At 42.0% G+C, this 12,819-nt stretch overlaps 2 protein-coding genes across 2 annotated transcripts; one reads left to right on the top strand and one right to left on the bottom strand.

Annotated features, from left to right (window-relative positions):
• Window positions 1-977: 977 nt before the first annotated feature.
• On the bottom strand, window positions 978-6,854 carry grk1a (G protein-coupled receptor kinase 1 a). Its single transcript, XM_041933394.1, has 7 exons — window positions 5,898-6,854; window positions 4,886-5,013; window positions 4,514-4,671; window positions 3,839-3,922; window positions 3,141-3,265; window positions 2,365-2,566; window positions 978-1,713 (listed from the first exon to the last, which is right to left on the bottom strand). Exons 1-7 carry the CDS (start codon window positions 6,597-6,599, stop codon window positions 1,421-1,423), a joined length of 1,692 nt encoding a protein of 563 aa, XP_041789328.1. The 5' UTR covers window positions 6,600-6,854; the 3' UTR covers window positions 978-1,420.
• Window positions 6,855-8,517: 1,663 nt separating this feature from the next.
• On the top strand, window positions 8,518-11,991 carry LOC121610501 (potassium-transporting ATPase subunit beta-like). Its single transcript, XM_041942650.1, has 7 exons — window positions 8,518-8,629; window positions 10,129-10,257; window positions 10,346-10,459; window positions 10,559-10,764; window positions 10,855-10,917; window positions 11,200-11,292; window positions 11,833-11,991. The coding sequence occupies exons 1-7, from the start codon at window positions 8,518-8,520 to the stop codon at window positions 11,989-11,991; spliced, it is 876 nt and encodes a 291-aa protein (XP_041798584.1).
• Window positions 11,992-12,819: the final 828 nt, after the last annotated feature.

The following is a 12,819-nucleotide window of genomic DNA, read 5'->3' as shown; positions in this document are numbered from 1 at the left end:
GGATTCAACTTTTCTTGAAGCCTGAGAGAGAGAGAGAGAGAGAGAGAGAGAGAGAGAGAGCAACCAATCAGCTCGCTTTTTTCACCTCAGTGATAAATTATTAAATAATTTTCTCTGCATAAATTTAATGCATCTCAGACTTTGCATTCGAGTTTGAAAACACGTTCAGGGTGTGCTTAAGTCAGAACTGTGCGATATAAATGTGGGTAAAGACAGTTTTTGGTGGGTTTGTAATGATTTCCAGGATGCAGCCCTGACCGATCATGACGCTGCGCCGTGAAGCAGGACGACAAACTGGAATATGAGTTTATAGCGCCCTCCATCGGCCAACACTTGCACACTAGCCGTGCGCTCAGCTCAAGGAAAGCATGTGGGGAGTTTTGGAGATTCCTCTGCTTGTCTTATAATTTACTGTTTTTAAAGACACTCATAACCACTCAGAGCAAGTACTCATGCTGTATCTCTTTGTCTGTAATGGTTTGCATGGAATTAAATGTACAAGCATGTTTCACAGTCAATGCATCAATCATCAGTCAGTCATTTTACAAGCTGAAATGCTAAATATTCCCTAGTTTCAACCTGTTTTTACATAGTTTTCACTATTTTTTGATTTATAGACCAGACAATCAACAGATTGATTAAGAAAAGTCCCCTGCAGATTCATCAATAAAGACAGTAACTGTTATTTGCCATTGTGTATGTACAGGTTTTTGTGAATTCTCTAAATACATAAGTCAAAGATCTTTCAAAGGCAATATGTACAGTTAAGTTACAGTAATAAACATAATTAACATAGTAATGTTACATGTTGCTGAGCCATCAGCCATGTGGCACACAGGCAACAGAGATAATTTCTTGAATTATGTCAGATTCAGTTATTAATTATGTTCCTTTTGTATTGCTGCTGCAGTAGAGTGCAGCTGATTTGGATTTGTTCATGTGTCCCACACAAAACATGCTGATTTTAATGGCAAAAATATTTATTTCAATTCATCATTCAACATATCTGCAGCAACGGACACAAGCTTATTTACACTTCTGATCTATAACACACTGGAGAAGCAAAAAGTAGAAACACAGACAAAAACATATGCAGCACATGATTTCACTGGTGTGTGTGTGTGTGTGTGTGTGTCATCACTTGAATGTATATTGTATTGAATGTAATGACAAACAAAAATTGAATTACTTGACTTGCATTAAAACATAAAGTGCGGGTAATACTTTAAGTATCCCATTATCTATTAAAGCTGCACTGATGGTAAAAAAAAACAAACAAACAAAACAAAACTTTATCATCATCATCATTAATAAATACACAACTAATCTGTACTGAAATCTTGTATGAAAAGTGCTTAAAAAAATAAAGCGTGACTGACTTATAAGCAGACAGTTCATGTAAGATCATCCTGGTAGCCTCTTACGACACCGTGCAGGTGGAGGACTTGGGCGGCTGCTCCAGGATGGATTCTCGTCGCAGGTCGTTGGGCAGAGCGCCGTTGGCTCCCCAGACAGTGAGCTCACCGTAGATCCCCGTCTCGATCATCTCCTCCTGCCAGGGGATGGAGATGTTCCCTGACGCGAACTCATCAAAAAACTCCTTGTCTTTGTCCTCCACCTGCACGCCTTTAACCGTGGAGAAGGCCCCGACGTCGTCAATGTTCTTGGCATAAACTGTCTTGGAGTCTGGCACGAAAGGGGGTGTAAGGATCCCTGAGGAGAGACAACACCCGAAGAGGTACATGTCAGTTTTCCTATCTTTATTTCCTCCAATCTGTTGGTAAGAGCCTCAGTGAGCTTCTCAACATCAATGCAGCATGTTTGAGTTAATCTAGTGCCCTATAAATAAAAAATCTGAAACAAAATGTAAGAAAAAAGTAGGAATTGTATTTAAAGCCGCTCGAATATTATATATTTCTCAATATTCATCACTAAACGTGCATCGTTCTGTCAAAGTCAAACTTCAGAAAAAACACCTTTAGTTATTTATTAATAGTGTTAACACTCAGACACTCCTCTGTTCCTCTTCGTCATGACTGTGTGGGTGTGCTCTAATCAGTTTGAATGACAGAGTCCCTGCAACATCACAACTGGCCCCTCCCACAACTGAATGTTGCTAAATCCTGAGCAAACCAAACAAAAAATGCAAAAATAGCAACACTGTAAAATATTAAAAAAATTCATACACAGGCATTACAGAATATTCCTACTTTCAAGAACAAAAATCAGTGAGCAGAATGGAAATAAAACTGTGTTGAAAGTGCAGAAACTGCATCTGTGTATTACTGCAATATGATGCAAACAGACAAACTTGATTGTTTGTTACATACTGTAACTCCACATTTGTTTCTGCACGAAACAGACCTGCGTTCAGTTTCCTCCAGTTGATCTCGCTGAAGAAGGGGTGAGCCCTGAGCTCGTCACATGATCCGTTCTTGAAGCCGAGCCTCTTGTCGACCTCTTTTATCAGCAGGCCCTCACAGATGGACCGGGCGTTCTCACTGAACTTCTCTGGATACGTTACTGGATCATTCAGGATCCGCTTCTTTACCACCTTGTTCTCCACCTTGAAACCACACAAGCAGCAGTCGAGATGAATTTGTTCTTCTCTTTTAAAAGCTGCACATGTCACATTAGATGTGATGCAGTGCAAAAGATTAAATGATCCAACAGTATATAAAGCAGTTAGCCAGTAGTGCCCAGTGAGTACTTTTGACACTTTAAGCACAACTTATTGATTTTTGTACTTTTATAAAAGCAAAATCTTGAATGTAGGACTTTGACTTGTAATAAAGAATTTTAACAGCGTGGTTTTCCAGAGTAGGTAAAATGAATATTTCCTCCAAACTGAGGGGTCAGGGCTTCTTATTTAGCAGCAGTATCAGCATCAGGGCACAAGAGGGCAAAGTTGCGCCATCAAATCTTAAAAAACTGTTCCTGTATTGTGACACTGGTTTAGTAAATGCAGGTTTAAACATCACATGACAGAAAGAGGTAAGAGCTGGGAAGACTGTGAGAAAATAGGGAAAGAAAACTGAGCCAATACGATAAGAAAAATATATTTAAAGCACAAGATAAAGCTAAAAACAGCTCAAAATGTAGATTGAGAAAACAGACAAGGTCATAAACAGTATATTTACCTTCTCTCCTCGGGTCCTGAAGGGTCCTTTGGCAGCCATAAATTCATACAGAGTGACCCCCAGAGTGAAATAATCCACAGAGTAGTCGTACTCCTCTCCTTTCAGCAGCTCTGGAGCCATGAAACCTGCAGGTTAGAGAGTGGAAACTTGAGTAAGACAAAAGGAACCATTTCCTATATAAAACCACTGAATTGATCTAAAATAAGCTCAGTCAATCAATCGATCAATCACTTTATTCATGGTCCTGCTACAACAGTAAAACGCTGCTTGCCACTTGCACTGATTTACTCAAGTACATATGTATAATTTTAAGGTATTTGTACTTTACTTAAGAATTTCCATTTTCTGCGACTTTACACTTAATTTTTTGATGTTAATAGTTTTGTTCTTTTATTTAAGTGATGTGTGAATGCATGACTTTTGACGGAGTATTTCCACACTGTGGTATTTCTACTTTTACTCGAGTCAAGATCTGAGCACTTCGTCCACCACTCTGGTTTCCGACCTGTCATTCAGGTAACACTGGTTGGAGAGGTAATGAAAGCTGTGCAGCCTGTATACACTGTAGTTTGTGGTATTGCATGGGACAAGGTAAATATTATACTGCACGTTAACTACAGAGCGAGGAAGATAAATACTGTCGAGCGCTGGGTTTTGTAGGTGTGGGTGCAGTTTGGTAATCATTATTTCGACTGTACCTGGAGTCCCAGCGTAGCCCTTGATTTTGAGCTGATCGTCAGCCAGCTCCACAGCCAGACCAAGGTCAGAGATACGGACGTTACCTGTGCGAACAAACACCAGGCTAATGTCAAGAGCTGTGCACGTCACAGATATGAATGTTGACCTGCACACTACGTCTCTGACTCGTTAACCTGCGGCAGCATGATAAATGAATGACGTCCTTGTGCTAGAAGTAAGACACAGTGTGTACTGTTGGTGTGAAGTGTGTGTGAGTGGTTCAGTGTGTTTATACAGACCAGCGTGTGTGTTTTGACCTCAGGAGGCCAAGGCTGGGATATGTGTTTAAAGTCAAGGTGAGGGGCTATAATTTCACAAATCAGCATATCTGTTGCAGGGATAGCTAGGAATCGGTTTAACATTTTAGCTGATTCGCTTATTTGCCTTCTCGTGGTGCATTTGATGAGAGGAACGACACCTTCTCATGTCTGTACAGTAAATATGAAGCTGGAGCCAGGAGACGGTTAGCCACACTCAAATTAAGACTGGAGGAAACAGCTAGCCTGGCTCTGACAGTCACATGAGTTACAAACTGCACAACTATGAGAAAACTGAAATCTTCCAAAATAACTTCAGGCTGCACTTGAGGACCGAACACAAAGGACAGCTTTCTTTTTTGCACATGCGTGCCTGACCTTGATTATCCAGCAGCACATTCTCTGGTTTGAGGTCTCTGTAGATGATCCTCTTCTGGTGGAGGTGCTCCAGGCCCTGGATGATCTGAGCAGTGTAGTAGCAGGCCCGAGACTCCTCCAACCCTGGGTTGTTCTCATCCACATTATAAATGTGATACCTAGTGGCATGAGAGAGAGAGGGTGCAGCGCACAGATATTTATTTTATAGACACATTACGCTCCAAAAATGGTGATTCTAATATGATTTCATATATATAAGTGAATCATTGATCCCAAAAAAACAAAAACAAAAAAAATGATGTAGGATGACAGATTGAAACATGGAGATGTTTTGGTCAACATGTCAGTGAGTGAGAGAGAATGAGATCTAACCTCAGGTCTCCTCCGTTCATGATGGTCATGACCAGACACAACTCTGTTTTTGACTGGAAGGCGTAAGCCAAAGAGACAATGAACCTGCTGTGAACTCGAGCCAGGATCCTCTTCTCCACCATCGCCCCCTACAGGACAGGAAGGGACAGCAGATTTGAGTAGATTTTTACAGCGTTTACTTCACTCTAGGCTACATGTTATGTAGTATGTAGTTTCAGCGCTCTGAAAGTATCACATGATGGTGGGAAGCTGTGACGTCTGACACTTTAGAGCACCATTGCATTAATCAATTAATATCCAGTCAAGGAAGTAATTTTCCAATATATACGATTGGATTTCAATCAATCAGACTTTTAAAAAGATGAGATTAATATTAAAAACACATCTTGTGTAAGGGTAAATCTATTTCCATGTGAGACACACCACTCCATCTAAACAAAGCCCATAGCCAATACACAGGCCTATAGACAGCTAACTAGCATTACACTGATGATGTTGTGTTGTGTTGATTTTGATCAACCTGGTGAGCAAGTGTCAAAACATATAGTACAGAGAGTGTATTTTAAACATTTTGTTCAATCTGTCACAGCACAGTAAACAAATCAAAACATTTCAGCAACATTTTGAGAGGCACTGAAGCCGCCGACTACAGTTACAGCCATCTTATTGTTTCTGTTTTGGGGATGGAGCGGAAGATTAGGAAATCCACTACAGAGCTGCTCCATTTATAAACATGGCAGGATTGGCACTTAATAAGGAGATCAAAATGTCCTAATGCTGAGGGCACTAATCATATAAGCCAAAGGTGCCGAGCATTGTCTGCAAGGCTCCATCTAGTTACTGACTGGTGTGTAGAGGGGAGGATTACACAGATACTGTATATAAATGATTAAAGGCCCGGAGTAACAGAATCGTGCAGCTAGATTTGTCATCTAAAAAAACTTTTGGTGCGCCTACAGATTGTTTACTCTTCCTCTGATTAGAAAGGACTTATCAGGATCTGATTCCTTGCCTCAAAGCCTTTTCTCTTCTTCAGCCTCTTCTTGTTGAGCTTTTTGCAGGCGTATAGTTTCCCCGTGGCCTTCATCTGACAGGCAGACACTTCCCCAAAACCCCCTTTCCCCAGTACACGAAAATCCAAAAACCAGTCCTCTCCCATGGGCTGCATCTCCAACCACTTCCACTGCAGAAACCTTTTCAGATACATACTCTCCAGGAAGAAAGTGTAGGGCACTTCCTTAAGAAAGTCCATCACATTGTCCATTGTCTCATTGAAAAGATCATCCCCGGCCTCTTGGTGTTTCTCTTTGACCTTTGTGATGCCGTTTTCTGGAAGGAAGGGGCAGAAATACTTGGCGCCAGGCTCCATGTACCTGGACAAGATCTTGCTCGCTTTCTTGACTCGATCTTCATCCTCGGCCATGTTGTATTCCTCAATATCCTTCCACAGGCGACAGGGGCCTTTATACTCATTGTTGGAGTCTAGGAACTCTTGGAAGAGACGTTTGCCGATGGGCTGCTCCACACAGACCGTCTGGAAGCCCAAGTCTAAAGTCTCCCGGAGGCCTTCACACACTGTGATGTGAGGCAGCTTGAGGCGGGAGTGGTACTTCTTGTCTCGGTTAGATGCAGGGTTGGCGGTGCCATCGAGGCTCCCACGGGCCGAGATGTAGGCAGAGTTGGCCACCACTGTCGTCAGACCACCGATATCCATTGTGACTCGGTCGTAAAGTGAAGAGGAGGGGCAGAGAACGGTGTGAGATGCAGCAAAAGCTGCAGAGAGAAGGTGCTACAGGGAGGTGAATTGAGAGCAGGGAAGACCAGACTGCAGAAAGAAGAGGAGGGTAGCAGAGAAGTAGATGATGTCTGACTAATTCCCAGACGAGAAAGAGCTGTGAATTTCGTCTTCCTCCAGTGCTGCAGAAGTGGAGAATACCGTACACCTGGCCGTGTACTCGCTGCAGACAGCCTGGACAATGTTTCCCTCAATGAGGCTATCACTAAACCTGCGAGTGCCTTCTCTTCCCCTCACATGCAGACACACATGCAGATCTACCTGACTCATCACCTTTCCCCAAAGGGATTTATCCACTCGGTAACTCTGTAATGCCTTATCCTGTGCTAAACCATGTGCACGCTGTAGAGGAAGAGAAGGAACACAGAGACTCAGGAAACATGATGGAGAGGAGAGACAGACAATGAAAATGAGAAGGAGAGAGGGAGAGGAGGGATCCATGTGGCATGCATGTCGTGGGCTCGTAATGGCAGGAATGCAGTGATGCTGAGAGGCACAACAACTGCAGTGTTCACAGTAGTTAGCATCCTGTTTCTACAGAGGACTATCCTCGCTCTCTTTGGTCTTACTTTGCCAATTTCAAACCTCATCTCGCTCTAACACCAGAAAGAATTAACTTTATTTGTTATCTTTATCTTTTAGATCTTTATCTTTATCTTTATTTGTATTTTTCTTTATGTTTTCCTCTGATGATTCTCTTTAAAACTGTGAGGTGACTGTAGTTTTTAGCCATGTTGCAGCAGCATGGCAAAGGAATGGCAATGTTAGTTGGTACACCACTTTGGATTGTAGCATGCTAACACTAAGCCAAATGAACGTGGTAAACATAATAGATGTGTCTGTCATGCTAGCAATAGCATTTACCCTTCTGTACGAGCATACCTGCACATGGTTTAGAAGGGACGTCCTCCTGCATGCACATAAGGACCATGCTTACATGCACAGTTAAGCAGGTATAACGTTACTGTTTACCATGTTGTCCATCTTAGTTTAGCATGTTAGCATTCTAACATTGATGTTAGAATGTGAACATCAATGTTAGATGAGGTAACCAAACAATAATTCCCCCTCCAAACACCTCTGGGGGTCATGAGCATCTAGTAGTCCATCAATAATTGCCCAGATATTTCAGTCCGGAACCAAAGTGGTGGACGAACCGACTGGTCCACCAGTCCAGTTATCTCTAGAGCTGTCAATACATGCATATAAATGAGAATTGACTGTTGTTTAGGATTTGCTGTTTTTCTCCCTGTTTTTGCTCCCTGTAAAATTTCCTCTTCTTTTATTGGGGAAATACAATGCTTCAAGGCCAAAGTGGCCAATAAACAAAAAGACACAGGCTTTGGTTTTCGTGTTTCAGAGCGCCAATCATTTCAATCTGAGCAAATCATATACAGTCTTTCACCTTGATTGTTGTCATCAGTAATCAACCTGCTTGGCTGTTCAAGGTGATCCTGAGGTTTCTCCAAGCACTGAAGGACGCTATTGCTCAGGAAGAAAGTGTACTTGTTTCTACGCTGGCCCACCTCAGCTTCCCTACCTGCAGCGTGCCCACCTTATCATGGCCTTATAAATAGCAAATAAGAGATAGCACACACATCACTCTCTGGAGCGAGGTCCAGGGAGTGACTTTTACTGTAAAAGAGAATGGGACAGGGGATGAGGCATTAGCACAAACCTGAAAGTCCCTCAAAATCTTTGGGGAGGGAAAGGAGAGAGAAGACACAAATATTACAGTTTGTAGCTGTGTAAGGGAGGGAAGAAGAGAAATAAAGCCAGAGTTGAGTAAAAGAAAGAAAAGGTCTGCTGTGGATCCTGGGCAGCACAGAGCTTCATCATGGCTGCCTTGAAGGAGAAGAGGACTTGTGGGCAGCGATGTGAAGACTTTGGCCATTTTGTCTGGAACTCTGAAAATGGGACGTTTATGGGAAGAACACCAGAGAAATGGGGTAGGAATTAAATAATATATCATGAAACTCTCTTGTGCAACATTAAATAAACCTGGGAAAGGTTGATCAGAATATTATTATTCAGTCATTCATGAGGCCTGATGAGTGTCATTCATTCAGAGCTGGTGAAGGTTGACCTGTGAAAAGTGTTCCTGCATTGCAGTTTTGTTGTTTGACATTGAAACTTTTCTATTTGCCTCATTGGATTGTTTTGGATCATCAGATTTTAAATACTCGGATGCACTTACATACATTGCAAGAGTTATCTCTATAATTATTTCTCCTGTCCATGTGGGCCCTGAAGTGATCCCTTAAGGCTAATGAGAGGCTAACAGTCAACAGTTATAATTAGGCAGACCAAGTGGGTATTCATCAAAGTTACAGCCTTCCCTTTTTGTCTTTCTGCAGACAGTTTTTCATTGCTGAGGTTGATTTTGTCTTACACTGGAGTCCCACTAGAAAGGGATATCTTCATGGTCAACATGAACTGGAAGAAGGATTACAACTCATAACTCTTTCAGTGTATGCACAACATGGGCAGTGGCGGAAGAAGTGCTACTCCAAGATAAATATATTTCATTTTAAGTAAAAGTTCTGCTTCCAAAATGCTACATAAGTATGTAAGTATATGTAAAATTAACTGAAAGTTATATTTTAAACACTCATTATGCAGCAGAATGGCTCCTGTCAGTGTTATGTTATTACATTAGTGGCTTATTATTAGGCCTTATTACAATTATTATAAGCCTTAAAGCATAAGCAGCATTTTAATGTTGCAGCTGGTTTTGGTGAAGGCTTTGCACACTGATAAGTAGTCTAAGCTAGTAGCTAGTAATGTTTTATGTTTCGTCATCAGAATCAAACTGAGAATCACATTTACTGCCAAATATAAATATAAATAAAAGTGACAAAAGAATGTGCACATTCACAGTATAAAGTGAGAGGCATACGTGCACAATGTGCAGAGATAATGACCTGAAAAATGTGTGTTAATGCAAGTCAGATGTGAAGATTTTACATTCATGTAACGCACGGTGTCTATGCAGAGGGATGATAGTTAATGTATAAATTCTGTGTGACTTTTTCTGCCCTTTCAGTGTCACCATCTCGAGGTGTATGTTCGCAGCATGTGGACAGAGTGCGATAAGCCTGCCGTTTTGATAAGCTTTGTTTTTTTTTTTTATCAGAGTCCCTCGCCTCCTGTTTGATCTTACAATCAGATTAAACTGAGCTCATATTAACAGAGGACATCTTGACCTCTGCAAGTGTAGGAACACACCTTTGCAACCACTCTCCAGGCATAACGTCCTTGCTGGTGTATGCAGTGAAAACAGGAAGGATTATTCTGCTTGCTCGGGTGTGAGAACAGGCACAACCGCTATCAAAAAAGCTTTAAAATGAGAAGTTTTACACAACATCAGAGAAGCACTTAGACAAAGAGAGGGGATGTGACTCTGTGTGCATTGATTAAAAAGCCCATTGATCCCTTTTCTTCACAGTGTACATCAGTCTGTATTATGTGGCCTTCTACGTGGTGATGACGGCCCTCTTTTCTCTGGCCATCTGGACCCTCATGTACACCTTGGATCCGTACACCCCGGACTACCAAGACCGGCTAAGTTCTCCGGGTAACATAACGACAGCAGCAAGGACAATGACAGCTTAAATTAAACCTCTGTGGCTCTTAACCAGCTCTCTGTTTGCTTGTCTGTCCAGGGGTGATGGTGTGGCCGGACACGTACGGTGAGGAAGATGTTGACATCTCCTACAACAGATCAGACAAGGCCAGCTGGATGGGCATGGCCAACATCCTTCAAGAGTTCCTCAAGCGTTAGTATCTACTCTCTCGACCCGACTGCTCAGTCGCCTAAAATTTAACAAGGTCAAAAATCGAAACAAGGCATCTTTTGTTCTGCCTCTCTCCTTCAGCCTACAACGACACCATGCAGCTTGAATGTAACTACTACAACTGCACTAAGGGAAAGTACTTCCTCCAGAACACCTTCTCTGCCCCCAACCACACCAAGTGGGCATGTCCCTTCACGCAAAGCATGCTGGGAGCCTGCTCAGGAAGTGCAGACCCAACCTTTGGCTACAACAGCACCATGCCTTGTGTCATAATTAAGATGAACAGGGTACGTTTAACTCATAAATATCTCAGACCTTGCAGTAGATTAAAAAAATACATCACATTAAATAACCAATATTCTGTTTTGTCCCTGCAGATCATTAACTACTTGCCGACTAATCAGTCTAGCACGCCCCCATATGTCAACTGCACTATACTGGTGAGCAGCCACTACATATGTAGACTTTACCAGCACACATTAAAGATGAAGAGCCGAACAGAGAGTTTCAAGAAAGAGTGATCGTAATCGATACAGCAAAGGCAGAGATATGATAACACTCCTGTCTTTCAAACTCAAAAACACCAGTGTGTATAACAGAGTTTCTGCTGTGCATTTGTAGTCTCCAAGCCCAGTAGCACTTGTGGTGGCTGATCTTCTTGAGTAAAATGAGTGCCCCATTAAAGACGATGAAATTCTGTGTTCATTTATGTGTGTATTTAGGGTGGACAAGCCAACGTGGCCAACATTACGTATTTCCCTGAAGGAGGAATTATGGATCCCTCTTACTTTCCTTACTACGGAAGAAAGGCACAGGTGAGCAATGGAAACACACACACACTGAGCCTATTTGTCACGCAACATCAGTTTATACGACTAAAATGCTTAGCACAAAGGCTGGAAACAGGGGAAACAGATAGCCTGGCTCTGTACAAAGCAGTAGCTTCAGTGTATAGAATGTAGGGGAATCTATTGGCAGAAATGGAATAATATATTCATAAGTATGTTTTCATTAGTATAAGCACCTTAGCTTAGAATGTGCTCTTTGTATCTACAGAGGGAGCGGGTCTTATTCCACAGGGTCCACCATGTTGCACTGCCATGTTTCTACCATGAACAGACCAAACAGGGCATTTTGCGTTCTTCCTGGCCGCTGTAGGGAAATATGAGTGAAGGCAGTTGGTTGCAATATGCAACCTCACCACTAGATGCCACTAACTCACACACCTGACTTATTACGAGCAAACTTGAGAGTGATATGATATATGTGTATTTTTTTTTAAATGTCAAACTATTCTATCTATATTAAAAACAGTAACCAACCGTCTGCTTTGCCTCCTTCCTCCTTTTCTTCAGCCCACTTACGTTAACCCGCTGGTGGCTGTTCGCTTCAGCCTGGTCGGAGCGATGGAAGCGAGCATCCAGTGCAGAGTGGTCTCAGACAAGATCAGCTACGAGAACATCCACGATCCCTACGAGGGAAAGGTCGTCTTCTCACTCAAAGCAGTGAAATGAAAACCAGAACAGGAGCTCGTTAGATATCCCATAATCTTGTAATGACTCGCCTGTCGGTATCAAAGGTGGCGCAGGTGTGATCAATAGTGACAATTATTTAACAACTTTTAAACCACTTGTATTCAACTTAACCCAACAGTATGGGCCCACTTCTAGATCTCTGTGCTGTGTGGTGCTTTTATTAACATGGCTTTGTCACACTTTTGCTGAGTGATTCATGAATGTCGTTGTCATCTGATTATTAGGTTTAACCATGACTGATTGTGTAGTAACCTTGGTAACAAACTTAACCTGTCTGCATGTCTCCTCCTCTCCCCTCTTCATACTAAAGAAAGTAAAAATCTGAGGATGTCAGAGAGAAGCCGGTAGATCACTGAGGTTAAGTTGGGTTTTGAAAACAGTGCAGAACATGTTGCCAGTGCATCCTGAAGAAGACTTTCTAAATAAAAACTTTCAACTCCAATTTTTAGTTTAGTCTCACAAGTTTTTCCAGCTCAAGGTTAACGGAGGGTTTATTTTTAATTTACATCACCAAAACCATCTATACTATTATAAAGCCACACCCATAAAAATCTATAGAGCTACAGTCTGTGTTGTATTTGTAACCAGCTACCCCCGCTAATAGGATGATGATGATGGTGACGAGGTTTCTCCCAAATCTGCTGACTGCAGAGTTTGTGGGTTATCAGCTTACACAGTACAGGTGTGCTTGCATGTGTGCAAACATACAAACACACACACACACACACACACACACACACACACACACACACACAAACACAGACACGTGTCGGCCAGACGTTTCCTTGAAAAAGATTATTCTGCCGT

Source organism: Chelmon rostratus, chromosome 1 (genome assembly GCF_017976325.1).
Source record: "Chelmon rostratus isolate fCheRos1 chromosome 1, fCheRos1.pri, whole genome shotgun sequence".
Lineage (NCBI taxonomy): Eukaryota > Metazoa > Chordata > Actinopteri > Chaetodontiformes > Chaetodontidae > Chelmon > Chelmon rostratus.
The sequence above is the reverse complement of the archived record's forward strand: the minus strand, read 5'-3'. Positions and strand labels throughout refer to the sequence as shown.

Excerpts from the sequence above, each read along its gene's own strand:
- grk1a (XM_041933394.1), bottom strand. The coding sequence starts at position 6,599 with ATGGATATCGGTGGTCTGACGACAGTGGTGGCCAACTCTGCCTACATC. Across the intron at positions 4,672-4,885 it reads ATGAACGGAGGAGACCTGAG|GTATCACATTTATAATGTGG; the intron begins GTTAGATCTCAT and ends TCATGCCACTAG. Across the intron at positions 3,266-3,838 it reads GGGCTACGCTGGGACTCCAG|GTTTCATGGCTCCAGAGCTG; the intron begins GTACAGTCGAAA and ends TCTAACCTGCAG.
- LOC121610501 (XM_041942650.1), top strand. The coding sequence starts at position 8,518 with ATGGCTGCCTTGAAGGAGAAGAGGACTTGTGGGCAGCGATGTGAAGAC. Across the intron at positions 10,460-10,558 it reads CCTTCAAGAGTTCCTCAAGC|CCTACAACGACACCATGCAG; the intron begins GTTAGTATCTAC and ends TCTCTCCTTCAG. Across the intron at positions 10,765-10,854 it reads TCATAATTAAGATGAACAGG|ATCATTAACTACTTGCCGAC; the intron begins GTACGTTTAACT and ends TTGTCCCTGCAG.